Source organism: Lissotriton helveticus, chromosome 3_2 (assembly GCF_964261635.1).
Source record: "Lissotriton helveticus chromosome 3_2, aLisHel1.1, whole genome shotgun sequence".
Classification (NCBI taxonomy): domain Eukaryota; kingdom Metazoa; phylum Chordata; class Amphibia; order Caudata; family Salamandridae; genus Lissotriton; species Lissotriton helveticus.
In genome coordinates, this window is record NC_136062.1 from 258,697,129 (window position 1) to 258,712,127 (window position 14,999).

At 41.9% G+C, this 14,999-nt stretch overlaps 1 protein-coding gene across 1 annotated transcript in view; it reads left to right on the forward strand.

Moving 5' to 3' along the window:
* OTUD7A (OTU deubiquitinase 7A) overlaps positions 1-14,999 on the forward strand; it is a 681,211-nt gene that overhangs the window by 631,057 nt on the left and 35,155 nt on the right. The window contains exons 10-11 of the mRNA XM_078685161.1: positions 10,550-10,664; positions 12,827-12,911. Coding sequence (XP_078541287.1) covers positions 10,550-10,664; positions 12,827-12,911 — 200 coding nt within the window. The remainder of the gene's footprint in view (positions 1-10,549; positions 10,665-12,826; positions 12,912-14,999) is intronic.

Consider the following 14,999-nt stretch of genomic DNA (forward strand, 5'->3'; position numbering starts at 1 on the left):
TTTTCCTTAACGTCAATATACGTCAATAACCACGTCTTTGAACACCTGCCAAATAAGTCCATGCCTTGAGTCATATCTTCTTTTAAATATCAAATTCTCATACATAGATACAAATACCCTCCCCACAGTGAAGTTACCACTAAAGGTTTTCCTTGGAATTTTCGACACAAGTGTTTTAGTCACTATTAAACTCTGTGGAAAATCACAGGCTTGCGCAGGAGGAGCCAAAGAAGATTGCTAACATTCTAAAGGAAAATCATGTGTAGAGATATTTTCAAGGTCATCATTCGCCACAAATTTACTTTCATCAAAAAACATTTGACTCAATATGGCATCACCTCTCTCACGGTAATCCTTGTCGGGTGTTTGCATATACTTAGATAGACATGTACATAAACTATAGCCAAATGTAATAATGGTCTTGATATTGGCGTGCGGCAGGAGGAGCATCTTATGGGTAATAGAGAGAAAGTTCTGGTCAATTTTCGGAGCACATGTGTAAATGATAATTTATGTTCTTCACTAGAAAGAGGCCTCATTACTGTCTGTGCCACCGTGCACTAAATTTCAATCTGGTGCGAAGAAATAGCGGTGATGCCCCACTTTCCACAAATCTGATCTTGAGTGTCTCTAAGTTTGTGATAACATTTCCTTATGTGATTAGCACTGGGTCTCCACAAAAGGAAGAAATGGTCCAGAAATTGCTATTATCTACGCAAGGTTACAGTCAAAGGTTGAAGAAAGTATAGGATGTACCCAATGCTTGCAAGTTACTAGATAGCATGGGACACATGTCTAGGAGCTATGGTCAAACAGAATAGACCAGCCCAAGCTGAATTCCCAGATGTCAACCATAGAGGGCATATGAACCGTCAAGGTCCTAAACTGAGAGCCTTAAGAACTTCCTGTTCCACCATGCAAAACAAAAACTCACAGGTCCCTCACAAAAGAAAGCAGCAAGCCTGACAGCACTGTAATGGGTTAAACAGAAGTCCTCACTACCTATCCTACAACAGCCGAGATGCATAAAAAATGGAGCCTACTGTGACAGATTACGCATGAAGTATCACAACAGTGCTAGAGATGCCAAGCAATTGGTGCACACTGCACTTTAGAAAAAGCATAATAGAACAAAATAGAAGACAGTCCTATGGACTTTGACTGTGCAGTATTGACTGTGGGGCTGATGCTGGTGTTAATAAGGGGGTACATTTGCACTCTTCATCTTGTCGGAGTTTTGTCAGTAGTACGTTGCTTGGGGTGCTGCTATCACAGTCATCATGACGAACGGGTTCTCTTTTAGAGTAGCTGGAATAGGCTATTGGATGTTCTTAACCTGATAGTAAACAATGTCATTTCATGCAGTGAAACATCATGACAGTATGCAAGAAAGAGCCGCCGAGGGGTTGCTATGATGTGTTACCTTGGTACTTGAGTGGATGTAGGGGGAAGTTCTATCTCTTGTTTCCTTGTCTGTGGGCAGTGAGCATTCCTTGCAGGGATGATCTGAAGAGCGAAACATATATAGGTCATAAGAATCTTTTCTGTATGATCTCTACTACAAATGACTAGGTTCAACTGGAAATGCGATACCTGTAGCTTTCCAAGAATTCTCGCAGCTGCTTTCTTTTCATCATAGTATGAAAGTCTGCACATCTGTTTGAACAGTGCTTCCAGGAATTGAACTAATGTTCGTTTATGAGAGGTTATAACAGAAAGACGCTTATGGTTTAGGTGACTGCACATATGGGGGCAAATAAGAGCTCACCTTTCCTCATCATTTTTAATGGTGGATGATCGCTTATTTGGACTAAATGCCAAGAAGAGGCACATTCTAAATAGAAGATGAAAAAGTCATAATATTTCACACTATTTTACAATATAGCACCACAACCTGAATGAAGATTCTGGCTAAATAAAAGTGTACATTTTGGACAAAAATGTTCACATCAAATTAAGCTAGGCTGGTTGTAAAAATAATTTGTTTTACTTACTATCGTACAGAATTTGCAATGACAACTGGAGACCTATTTAAGGTTTCAGTAAACCAGGCAGGTCATTTAGACCCAGGCAGTGCCTGGTCTGTCAGGGGGAGAAGACGGAGGTCTGCGGCACCTTGGCGGAGGACCATCCGCCATATGTAGAAATCCCCAATTGCCTTTGGAGGGATCTCAATGTTGTGCAGATATGCAGCTCCGCAGCAACTGTTCTGCAAACTGTTTTATTTAGAGAAAACAATCTGCCGAAGTGGGACATTGTTTATTCTAAACAATAAGCAAATGACCACGATGCACATAAAGTTTTGTCTCTGTTCGTGCGTACCATTCTGCATTTTTACTGTCTGTGTCCACCAGGGATTCTGTAGACGCTTATAGGGAAACTCAGTGGCATTCATCCTACCCCCAGTATGGGGTTAACGTCACTGTGACCTGGTGGCCCCTGGTGGACAGGCTACCAGGCAGTGTGAACCTGGAATTTCCCTTGACTTTAGATGCAGTGGAGGAACCACGAGTGTGGTGGGCAGGAGCATCGCTGCTTTACAGCGGTTCTCCCACTCCATCAGACTGTAAATAAAGCCCTAGGTTGAAGGCTAAAGGTTAAAATTATTCTTGTTTGGAATTTTTACACCCTGAATGTCACTTTTAGGGTTTCTAAAAGAAATTCATGTGGGCAAATTCAGGCAAGAGTAGGGATTGACAGGCAGATTGTGAACGTTTTACACTAAAGCATCTTTATGCTCAATGCTCAAACAATTTAAGATGTTTTTGATAGATGCGCAAAAAGTTTTGCACACAAAAAGCGAATTCATCTGGCTTTTTTTTGCAAAGTACAAAATTGCATTCCTATAAAGAGGGGTGTGGCATGGCAAATGGAGTCAGATGCATAGGCACCGAGCTCCGGCGCCTATGGCCAACGATGGCAGCAATCCTGGTTCCCCGGGGCCCTCTGATGGGGTGAGAAGGAGGCAGGGATGGGGTGATTTACCCAGACACCGTGGGTGTCATTAAGAAGCAGCATCTGTGGATGCGGAAGCTGCAGCAGCCCGCATGGTTTAGACCATGGCATTCCAAAATGCCCCCGGCCATAGGACACAGCTACCTTAATGCAGGAGGCATTGGATAGCCTACTAGAGGAGCCTTGCAGAGTGTGGAAGACCATAGAGAGGGTCTAGGAGGGGCCTGGAGGTGACAGGAGGAGGATCCTGCCTGGTACACATGGGGCCTAGACAGGATTGTCGCCGGACTGCTGGGTGGCACCCTTGCCCACACTGGTGCAGAGAGGGGCTGAGCTTGGACCCAGAAGTAACCCAGCAGCTACAGGATTGGGGGTCCCTATGGACCTGTCATGGGGTCCAGAAGGGAGCTTGGCTGGCCCACAGAAGGACTCCGTGCCTGGGTGTACTACGGAGACTGTGAGCCATAGACATAGCACAGGGACTCCTGCACTAAATGGAGGAGTGTCATATAGTGGAGGATGCCACTTCCCTGTTGGGGACAGAAATAGCCTGCAGGAGGAGGCCTGAGCTGGCGCAGATTGGAGTTGGGTGGTAGAAGCCAGAAGATGCAGAGGTGCACGCAACAGCGACTAGAACAGGAGGGTAGGAAAGTGCTGAGGGCACTTGGGGTGCTCGTGCCAGAGAGGGAAGGTGGCGGGCCTTGCATGGGGCTGGTGATGTTTCGGGCCTGGTCAGTGAGCATCAAGGCAATGGGTAGCTGGCTTATTGGTGGGTGCCAGAGCAGGGGTCAGTATGGGTTCTGGTTGAGCTGTAGCCTCTGAGCTCTTGATGGCGGCCCTGAATCCCCGCCCCCTTTTTTTCTCTTGAGGTTCTAGGGGAGCACTGGAGCCATGGATTTCTTTTTGGACCTCAGGCATGCACATAGAAGCAAATGGTCAGAACAAAGCCATACAGGCAGTCACCCCTGTGCCGGCATTCTATGGGAGTCTAGAGACCCGGGACTGGAGGCCCACTTTGAAGCAATAATAACAGTTAACAAGGACACAAGATACTGTGGCTCAGAACATGGGTCTCCTACTGACAGATCACAAGAAGTTGGTCAAAATCATTTTGCAGGCAGAGTCCACGATGGTCCGGCTTGAGCCATGTAGGTGTAAAATAATGCTCATCAGCACAAAATGAAAGAAGAAGTGACAACCGTGCCAGGGAAACTTTACGTGGAGGAAAGCTACCACCGTAACAACATCAGGGTGGTCAGGGTAACAGAAACGGAGGAATGCCCAAGTATTGAACTGTGTCTGGAACTGTGTCTGGAAGAGTGTCTGTCAGCCGTAGTCCTGGCAGGGCAAAATCTTGAAGTGGTTTACAGAGGAACTTTCACACAGAGTTCTTGGCTGCCCGTCCACTCCTGGGGTGCCGCTACGAGTGATCGTAGTCGTGCAGCAGAGATATAACAGATGGCGTGGGCACATGGTTTGTGGTGCCTGCAGGGTGAGAGTGTGAACATATATCTGGATACTACCACCATGGTCCACTCTGCATCCACTATTAACTGTTTGATGTAGTCGCTGTTAGCTGTAAATGTTTGTCTCACATTCTCTTGCAGGAATTTTCATTGTAGGTGGATATGATTATGTTACAGAGCCACTTTTTCACTTACGCAGACCTTAGTGTGTGTGCGTTCACGATGCCTGCTTAGCATCCGGCAGGTCCTGGTAGCACTGGTACTAAAGAAAGCCAATTGACACTGGTTTGTTTGGCTGAAACATGAAGACCCTTCACTTCATTGGGATGTGCAAAATAATGTTTTCTCCTACAAGTCCACCATTGATTTTTAAAATGGAGGAACTATATAATGAAAATATTCTTCTGTAATTTTACTTAGTGTCCTGGAGGCAATTTTGAGGTTCACTCCCACTTTATTCACCTACCCACCCAACAAAATCCTGCTCCACTGTAATCAGGCATCGAAGCATGCCTAGGAGGCACTCGGCTCCCTAGGTGCAACCCAATGATGAAGCATGCCACCAACTAGGTTAGTGGGTGAGGGTTCTTTTAAAAACCCAATGGGTTTTCCTTAAGGGAGACAACTTCCGTAACCTGTAGGATCCTGGTCTTTGCAGATTCAATTTAGGTACTTCTTTTTCTTTGTTAATAGTTCTTTGAGGAGACGGATGAGCCCTCTTGTTCCGTTCTCTCTCTCTTTTTTGTTTAGAACGGTTTTATATAGCGCCAACCCCACTCGAAGGTAGTGGAGCGCTTTACATTAGCAACATTTACTTTGTTTGTGCAGTATTCTTTAGTGCCAACAACACTCAAAGGTATTGGAGCACTTTACACTAAACCCAGTTCCTTTACATTAGGACACATTCATTATTACTGGTTTTTTTTAATAGTAATAAAATTCCAATCATCACAGGTGTAGACTGCAGACAGTTCGATGTTAGAACATCAGGTACAGATTACTGAACATAGTTATACATTCATTCTATCATGTCAAGCGTGAGATGTTTCCCCTTAGCCATTTCCAATTCTACAGTAGGAGATATACATAGGTTTCCATGATAAGCATTCTACCCACTCCACTTCCTATCCCATTTTTTGGGGCATTCTCTGAGTATGAATACTTCTTTTTCTGCTACCATACATTTATCCAGCTCAGCCGCCCATACATTTATTGAAGGCTGCCCTGCCACCCCCCACATTGTAATGGCTCTCTTCACCAACACATAACCCAAAGTAACCAGTTGTTGTTCCACTTCAGTAAGGCCGGATGGTTCCCAAATGTTGAGGAGCCCCCAGGATGGAGTGAGGCTGAACTGTTTGCCTAGTGCGTCTTGCAGGTATGTGGTAGCCCCTTCCCATAGGTGATGCAGAAATGGACAATCCCAGATAGTATGGTAGAAGGTTGCATCTTGGTGACACTCCCTCAGACAATATGCGTCCTGATGCGTCCCAATTTTAGCCAGTGTAAACCCGGTAAGGTAAGTTCTATGCTGAAATTTGAATTGAATCAGCCCGGAAGCGAAGTGATATGGCTGCATCCTTTGGTGACATTAGAGCAGTTTGCCAATCGTTGTTGTCAATGTCACCAATGTTGGATTGCCACCGGCTGCGGAGAGCTAGGAAAGGGTCAGAGAGGTTATTTCACAGCTTGCGCTACGTTAGGAAAATGGCTTTATCAGGGAGTAGTTCAGAGAGTAGTCGATCCTCAAGAGGAGAGGATTCCGGGAGGTTACCCATGTCTGGGAGAGCTGTCATTAGGGCATTAAGAATCTGCAGGTATCGAAATGTCTCCCCTGGGCCATTTTGTATTTCTCCTGCAGTTCTGGGAACGATAGGACTCATCCCTTTTTCACGAGGTGACCTATATTGGAGAGTCCAATCGTGTCCCATTTGTCAAACCCTTGTTGATGGCACAAGAGTCCTAACTTCTGTGTGTACCACAACGGAGTGGACTGTGTCAGTACATCAGTCCAGCCCAAGCGTTTGGTCGCCTGGTGCCAAATTCGCACCGTGCATGCCGGGACACATTCATTTTTATAGGCACAGGGACATTAAGTGATTTTCCCAGAATCAAGGATGTTTTAGCAGTTTCATATATATCGCTAGCACCACCAGAAGGTATTGGAGTGCTTTACCTTAGTACCACTTACTTTTGATGAGGACACTGTAAACATAGGCTAATTACTTAGTCTCTCTGTGGCAACACACATTTGCTGTTGGCTGCCCATCATACTCCTGCCAGACACTGCTTGCCCACGCTGAACTCCTGTTCCACATGTCCCCTCTTTCCCCAGATCCTCTACTGCCCAACTCTGCTTTTCTTCACAATTGTTTTTTTTGTTCCATTTCAATAACGCTAACACCACCGAAGGTAATGGAACACTTTACATAAGCACCAGCCACTTTTTTTAGGGCAGTTTTATATGGTGCCAAACACCACCCGAAGGTATTGGAGCACTTTACATTAGCACCAGTTACTTTATACAAGGAGACATCCATTTTTGTAGGCACGGGGAGAGTGCATGATTTGCCCAGTATCAAAGCTATTAAGCTGACACTGAAACTCAAACCCTGTTTCCCAGCTCCATAGTCGGCAGCTGGGACCTTTATGCCACATCCTCCCCCAAGAAGCTGCCACATCGTCTCCCTAGCCTCAGCCTCAGTTCCAGATTTTGTGATTACAGGCAAATCACATAATCTCCCATAGGCTGCCCACATTTGATGTTCGTTGGCAGGTCACCTCTTGCCCATCGCTGCTTGCCCCGCTAAACTCTGTTGCACAGATCCCCTCCTCCACTGACTCTGTTTTTCAATTTTTTTGTATCCAGTTTTGTGTAGCACCAACACCACTCGAAGATATTTGAGTGCTTTACATTAGAACCAGTTACTTTCAAACAATCTGAACAGCAGATGCACTGCTAGACAACATGGCTAAAAGACATTCACATTGACAAGACCAATACTCTGGGCATTGTTTAGCTTTCTAAATCACTAATCGGGCTACTTTTATTTTGGTGCCTGGACCAGTCTGACCCTGGACAAGATGGCGTGTTGATATCTGATTACATTTCTTTCAGTACACGGTCCTAGTAATGAGCTGCACTATCACGGAGCATGATGATGATTTATTACTTTGAAGCTAATGATTGCATTTGCCTGTGCAGGCAGGTTATAGACAGCTGTACATATGTATTTAATTGAGAAACATTGGAACCATAGCCACACATGTTATAATGTTTTATTGAAGGTGAACAATAAAGAGCATATATCATAGGCATGCTCTTGGTTAGTCAATCACTGTCAGCTTTGTGGTGCCCCTCCAGGCAGCCAATGAATTATGTACTAGTCATCTGTAGGATGTTAAGTTAGATATTGATTAATATTGCCTTGTAAAATGTGCATTAGAATAATCAAGGAATTCGCATTGCCAGAAAGTACAGGGATAATTTTATCATGTATTGTATGAGGGTATGACCCAGGAGTGTAATTACTCCATCTTAAATTTCCTATCACTTCAGTCTAGCTCTGTAATTGCAACACTGATCTATTCGCTGATCAGGCGAGAACAAGTTGACGTTAATTTGTAAACAGAGCAGCCATCTTAAGTTCTAAATTCTGGTGCTTTTGTTGCACTGGATAACATTATACCCAATTTACTACAGTAAACTCGTGTTTGCCTCCCACTCTAAACGTTAGATCCAATTACTGGTACATTAATTAAGTAATCATTTTTAATGTTGTTGCGTTTTATTTGTGAATACAATCCATAGCCTTTACAGTCTTTCTCTCTATAATTCAAGTTCTCCACCATCCGTTGTTAGCCTAATGCCTAGCCATTACAGTGAATCTAGCATAAGTAGGCCCCATTTGGCATATGTGAGTATTTTAGACAATATGATAGCCCCATTCATCCATTGATATATAGCGCTTTTTTCAGTGGCATAATGTGGACATTCTAGAGATTTTGGTGGATTTGGACTAGTAATATGCTCCACCAATGGCATATTGCAGGCATTCTAGGCTTTGTGGTGAATCAGGGATTTGGGGGCCTCCTTGTAATATTTTGTTATGTTGTTACTTGTTTAAAGGGTGCTGTTATCCATAGCTGTGCTGGTCCTGAGTAAGTGCTCAAAGGCAAGCAAATCACAAAAAATCTAACAAAGCACAATCCTTCATTATTTAACGAAGAGCAAAGACTTCAACCCTTTCTTAGAAGACAAAATATTAGTTTCTTCTGTAATGTTAGTTTCTTTTGAAAGACTTAAGGGTGTTTTTGTGCATAATATCAGTTGTACTTACATAGAGCTATAGCAATTGAAACAAAATCATTATGATGTATTTAAATGTCTTTTTCTAGCTTTGGCTAGCTAGGCCTCGACCAGACCTCAACGACATTTTGCTTAAAATGGAGGCTGCATCATGATGCACATTTTGTGTTTGTGTTTCTTGTTAGTGTATGCAGGAATTCATGAATTGTTTATTTTTGTATGACATATTGTTCTTGAAGAACCTGCTAAGAGAAGCCTTAGCAACATGTCAAGGTTCTTCCAGCAAACGCACTGTAATTCCATTTGTTCTCAATGTTTCGGTGTTGATTATATAACCACCACCGAGGCCAGAAGGAGGCGCACCAGTATTCATGTAGTGGACTAATGCTAAGGTGATAGAGTATGTGATATTTAAATTGAGAGAATCTGATTTGTTATAGCAATGATTGCACAATGCTGACTTTACAGTTTTAATAATTTTCTATTCCACAAAACTATATGTACCTTTGAATTTGGGATTAGCCGTAGAACTTTCTTGAGCTTCTAGGGGTACTGTCCTATTTCTTACTGAGTTTGCAGCACATTTTAGACAGTCTAAATCTGATTTCACCCCTTATGTACTACTCTATCACTGTGAGACTTCATGGCAAATTATTTCTACCTATATTATAGAGATTTTTACTACTTTTGCATTCTCATATTTCTGTATTGCAGATTAACTTTTAAAAAACCTTAATGGCTTCCCTTAAATATAATCTCAAACTCCCTTTTTGAGTCAGTCCTTTCTTATTGACTGTATTTAGAAATTCTGTTTTGAATCTTGTCTCTCGGGGACACATTGCCCAATAGGCCTCGAGGTTAACAACATCCCCGATTCACCCAATATTGGGTGCCCCACTGTCATACAGATTTTTAAGGGGTATCGCTCTTCCACATAAACAACAAAGACAGGGTGTTCCGTTCACTTGTTCTAGAGACAGTGAAAGACTGACTACTTGCTTTAGACTTTTTGAAACAGGAAATGATGGCTGTCTGAGCAAATGGGGAGTGTATAATGGCTATCCTATTTCAGGCATTATTTTACTAATGGTAACGTTGGCCCCAATGGCTTCTGATGGGCAATGGAGACTCTTAAATTTGGTGGCTAATAATAGCAAATGTCAATAGTCATATGCATGTACTTGATTAAAAAGACAGGCACGCAGCTGGGGCTGGGGTCAAAATGTAGGCTTATTAAATAAAATTGTAACTACATTATAATCACTGTTTCTGATGAGATTATTGGAGTGGTATAACCTAGTGTTCGCTCTAAAGTCTGCACCTGTGAAATCTGTATACCCCAAGATATTGCTCTTTGGATCTATGCAACTTTGTTTTTCTCACCTGTCTCCTTCGAGTGAAGTTGCACTTATTATATGGGAATGAAAATCTACTTGGAAGAGACAGAATGCACAAATAAAAAAATAAGTGAGATAAAAAGTGCAAGACACAATTTTGTAAGAGTGTTTCCTATCAGAAACCTTTTTGCGAGAGAATTCTTCCATGTTTTTTTCAGACTTTTTATCATGTAAGTCAAGTTTTCTAACCTTATTTTATTTTTTTAAACTTTGCAAGTGTCATCGATTTTGTGAGGGTTCCAATGCTTTAAAGAATACGTCACGAAGTTATAGAGGGAAAGGAATTTATTTTACAATTTTAGAATATCATAATATGTCATGATTACATGATTATTCAGTAGAAACATGATAACTGTATTTTAATTGCTTCTGTTGTTGTTTTTTTTTCTTTTTGCAATTTTAACAATCTCTTTTTTCTGCAGCTGTTATCCCTCTGACCGACTCAGAACACAAATTGCTGCCTTTGCACTTTGCCGTTGACCCTGGAAGTGATTGGGAGTGGGGGAAAGATGATAACGATAACACACGATTGGCCAGGTAAATGTCTGAATTTTAATTAACCAAAAACATAAAAGAGGTAGGTAGTTTCAGGTTCTAAAGGCAACATTACCATAGCACTTACCATAAACCCAGTTAACAGTTAGAGGCACCAACATATTTTTGATCTTTAATTTATATTTATTTATCTGCCTGATCCATTGTTTGTCATTATTAACTTTATTAATATTATCTCAGATGCTCCTGAATCCATCGTAAGAGTAAGCGTAATTGTTTGTTAAGCTACTTTGGGGTTTCGTATCATGCCAGCAGACCTATGTAGATAATGCTCCGGTTACTTACCGGTAATCTTCATTACTCTGAGTCCTGGTCTTTCTTGATGCAGTCCTGAGTCCTGCCCTCTCACCCTGGGCATGGTAGTTGATAATTTCCAGTTTGGTGTGTTATACTTCTTTCATTTGAGTGCTATATTACAGGTTGTGAATCATTAGTTCCTTGCATCCCGTGGTGGTGCCTGAGTAATGGTGCCATCTTGATTAAACTTTTTTGCTTCAGCTAGGCAATTGGTAGTGTCACAGAGGAGAGGCGTCTCAAACGTAAAGATTGCATCAAGGAAGATGGACGAGGAGGTAATGTATTAGGATTAGGAAAAGGCCAATAGGAGAATAATGTTTTTATAGTTCATTACAAACTGAAATCCAGGGATCCTACATTCTTGGTTGCCAGTTTTGGGGACAAAGGGTTCAATCACAATCTTCTCTAAACAGTTTTCTGCAGTCTGCTGAGGTATGGTCAAAGTATATATTAACCAAACAGTCACATTGTGTCCTAAATATTGTTTACAAACATATTGTAACATTGATGTTTATGACAGGCTATTTACACCCAATTTCATAATATTTTTGACAAGGATATTTAGAATACCATTTTCTGCCAGAATACATTTTGCTAATAATAGTCTGACATAAAACTGTTCTTGAAAGGTAGGTAACTTAGTGTCCGTGTTCAGGACTGGGGGTAGGTCCTTTGATAAAATGGACAATGAACTCCCAAGCGCCTGCCCCCAAGTTTTAGATTCATGAAATAAGGCTGAGCCTTAGCTGACCAGACATTCCTTGTTGGGATGTAGAGGTCGCCACTCTTTCCATGTGCCCTTGTTTCAGAAGGATCCTGCACCGTCAATTATACTTCCATTTTCATCCAGTACACTCTCAAGAGCTAGGTTAGTGTAGTGGTGTCTCTTGCAGTTAAAGGCCACTCTTTCCCCTGGTGCTTTATCTCTTGTAATATGATTGAGCTTCTTGGAAAGGTCTGTATGAGAACGTAGTGCATATTCAGTCGGGACTTGACCAGTGGTCTGGTCAACTTTTGCAAACATTTACATACAGATAATGAATTTGCACATATGCAAAAAGGTAGCAAAAATGTACCTTCTCTTGCTAGCTTTTTTCTCTTTATCTTTGTAGAGCTTAATTTGGGTATGCCCTTTCTTTTTGGACCCTTTGTGTGCCCTGGATATGGTTTTACTCCAGCCATTACCAGAAGTAAATATCTCGTGCAGAGTGTGAATGGTTGTGAAAAATTCTCTGAATACCCACAAAATCAATGATATGTCAGTAGTCAGAAGCTTTCTGTGGCATCGATGACCTGGAATGCCCACACCCTCTCATGAGAGAAGATTTACCCGTGTGAATAATTACACTAACGTGGTTTAATTTTAAATGTGAGTAAATCGCTTTACAGGCATAAATGCAGGTTTTGTGCACTCCAAGCTTCTATTTGATGCCGTTTGCGCACCTAAATCGAATTTAGGTGAAAATGCCTTTGTGCATTGTGCCCACTAAATTTTGTTCATGCAGATTAGACCTGTTAATAATATTATGGATATTCTAATCATGAAAGGAGTTTCAGAAACTAATATAAAATGAGTCTGGCAAGGATGGACATGGGGATACTTCAGGACTTGGTTGGTTGGAGGCATCATGTCTCATTAGAAACTGATCCCACTGAGACACTACTTCAACCATTGCATGCCTTACTTGATATGTCTCTGTACTACGGTGGTAAGAGGGACCGAGGTGGAGTAATGAGTAAGTATCCAACCGACCTTCGGAACTTTGCTCAGCAGGTAGTAATAGAGCTCTCACCCTATAGTTTTGTAAGTAGCTGAACACAAACTGTTACCTGCTTTGTTTCCACAGCTTAATCCTGTCTCTGGAGGCCAAGTTGAACCTTCTGCACAGCTACATGAATGTAACATGGATACGCATCCCCTCGGAAACACGGGTAATACTCCATTCATACACCATGACATTTATTGTGTACTGTTTACACAGTTGTGTTGCTTCAAACACAGTGTTATATGCTGCATATTTGTTCTGAGGCACCTATAGACTAATCTGGGCACTTTAGTTTAACACCATCTAAATGCTCTATTACATAATGTGATGGTGCATTCTTCTCCCAGAATTCAACAACACCCCTCCATCACCTGGTGTGTGCAGGACACCCAAAGCTAACAACAAGACTGGCTGCCCTTGTAGCTTCTGGTAAGCCTGGTTGTAAGTTGTTCAGAAGGTGATTGGCCTCTACAAAGTCAGAAATCAATTTTCTGGTGGATTGTTCAATCAGTGTAGTATGGAGTGATAGGGTTGAAAGGCATGAGGTTTGGTAGAACTGATGACCTTCGTTTATTGCCATCTATAGCTGACTGCAGAAACTACATAACACCATAGAGGAATCCAGATAAATGTGGACAGATGGAGTAATCTAAAACTGTTAGCAATTTGAGCAGACATTGGTCCAAGTTGAGGTATAGCTACAATTTCTTGATAAAAGTCAGTAATTTCATGACTAGGCAGAGATGGAAAGAAAAGCATAAGGTTATGGTTTTCCATTCCACTGTGCATACTCATTATTGCATAATAGACCAAAAATAGTGGCAGAAATATTATATTGCAAATGAAATAAAGTGTAAAGTGAAAACGTAAAAGTATGAGAAGTAGTTTTTCTGGCTGTCATACTGTATACGGCCTGATTACAAGTTAGGCGGTTCATTCCAACCCTTGCGTAAACCCCTGTTTACACACAGGCTGGAATTATGAGTTGTTAGGTATTTCGCACATCCGATAATTAACTCAATCTCTGTTAAATTTAATGGCAGTATCTGCTGTATCATGTGGATTTAGGTGTGTTAAACACCAAAATCTACATGTCATTCTCCAACAACTTGTAATATGTCATATTTATCACACTCGATAAATGACGTAACCTGTGGTATCGTTATTTAACATGTGCGATAAATGGCACCAATACTCATAATCATGACCAAATAGTGTCTTAGTTGTGCCTTGCATAAGTACCCTTTGGGGCATCACAATTACACCATTTTTGTAAAACGAGTACTGATGATGTTTTGTTTTGCTCTTTTCACTGAAAATACGGTTAGCTTTGCTCTGCTTTATGATTTGTTGATTTAGTGATGTATACATTTAAAGCCCAAACTATAAAATTGAGGGGTCACCATGCACTGGGGAGGTTAATACAAGGAGTATGTGGTCAGGTGAGGGCTAAGAAAGAAACACGTAGGAGTACAGGGAAAAGGTAAGGGATAGGTTTTAAGTATTGACAAGTGGGTGCCAAACATGTTGCCTGAAATGTGGTTGCTGACAGGGGAGGATGTAGTCAAGAGCAGGGAGAAAGGTATAGCAATGCTAAAGTTGGAAGATGCAAAGTGTTGAAGTAAAGGGCTTTCTACATAAGGGGCATACCAAGAGGTTACACTAAAACCAGATGCTGTTTGAGGAGGAGAGTCGTTAGCTCCTTCCTGAGACAGAGGAGGAATGCACCTTCTTCATCTTCTATGCCCATCTTACTATTACTACTGCTGTGATCCTCTTGAGGGGTTTAATGCGCTTTCCAGACATTGTGGCTTACCAGATTATTGTGGTAAGATGTCTTGCTTGGGATACGGTTAAAAAACAACAAGAGAAAGAGCAATCCTGTTGATTTTTGAGACCTCTGTTAGGCAAGTTGCCATGTGTGAGAAGGGCTTCTCTATGTACAGGTTCAGATTGTGCTTGGCTGCCTTTGATTTCTGTCCAATTTGTCTACCGAATCTAAGGACAGGGTCAATGTGAAAGCCTGAGGATTCTGTGCAGCCATTGGTTGTGGAATGAAGCCATCCATCCCTAGCCCTTGTACTCAACACATTGTCAAACTAGGCACATAAATCTGACATAGGGACATCAGAGTGAGAGGGTAACATGCATTCTTGTTTAATATATTTCATTGACACTAGGACAGATGATTTTGAATTGAAGGCAAAATCCATGATTAAAAGTGTCAAATGTCACGAGGCTTGCAGCTAATAAA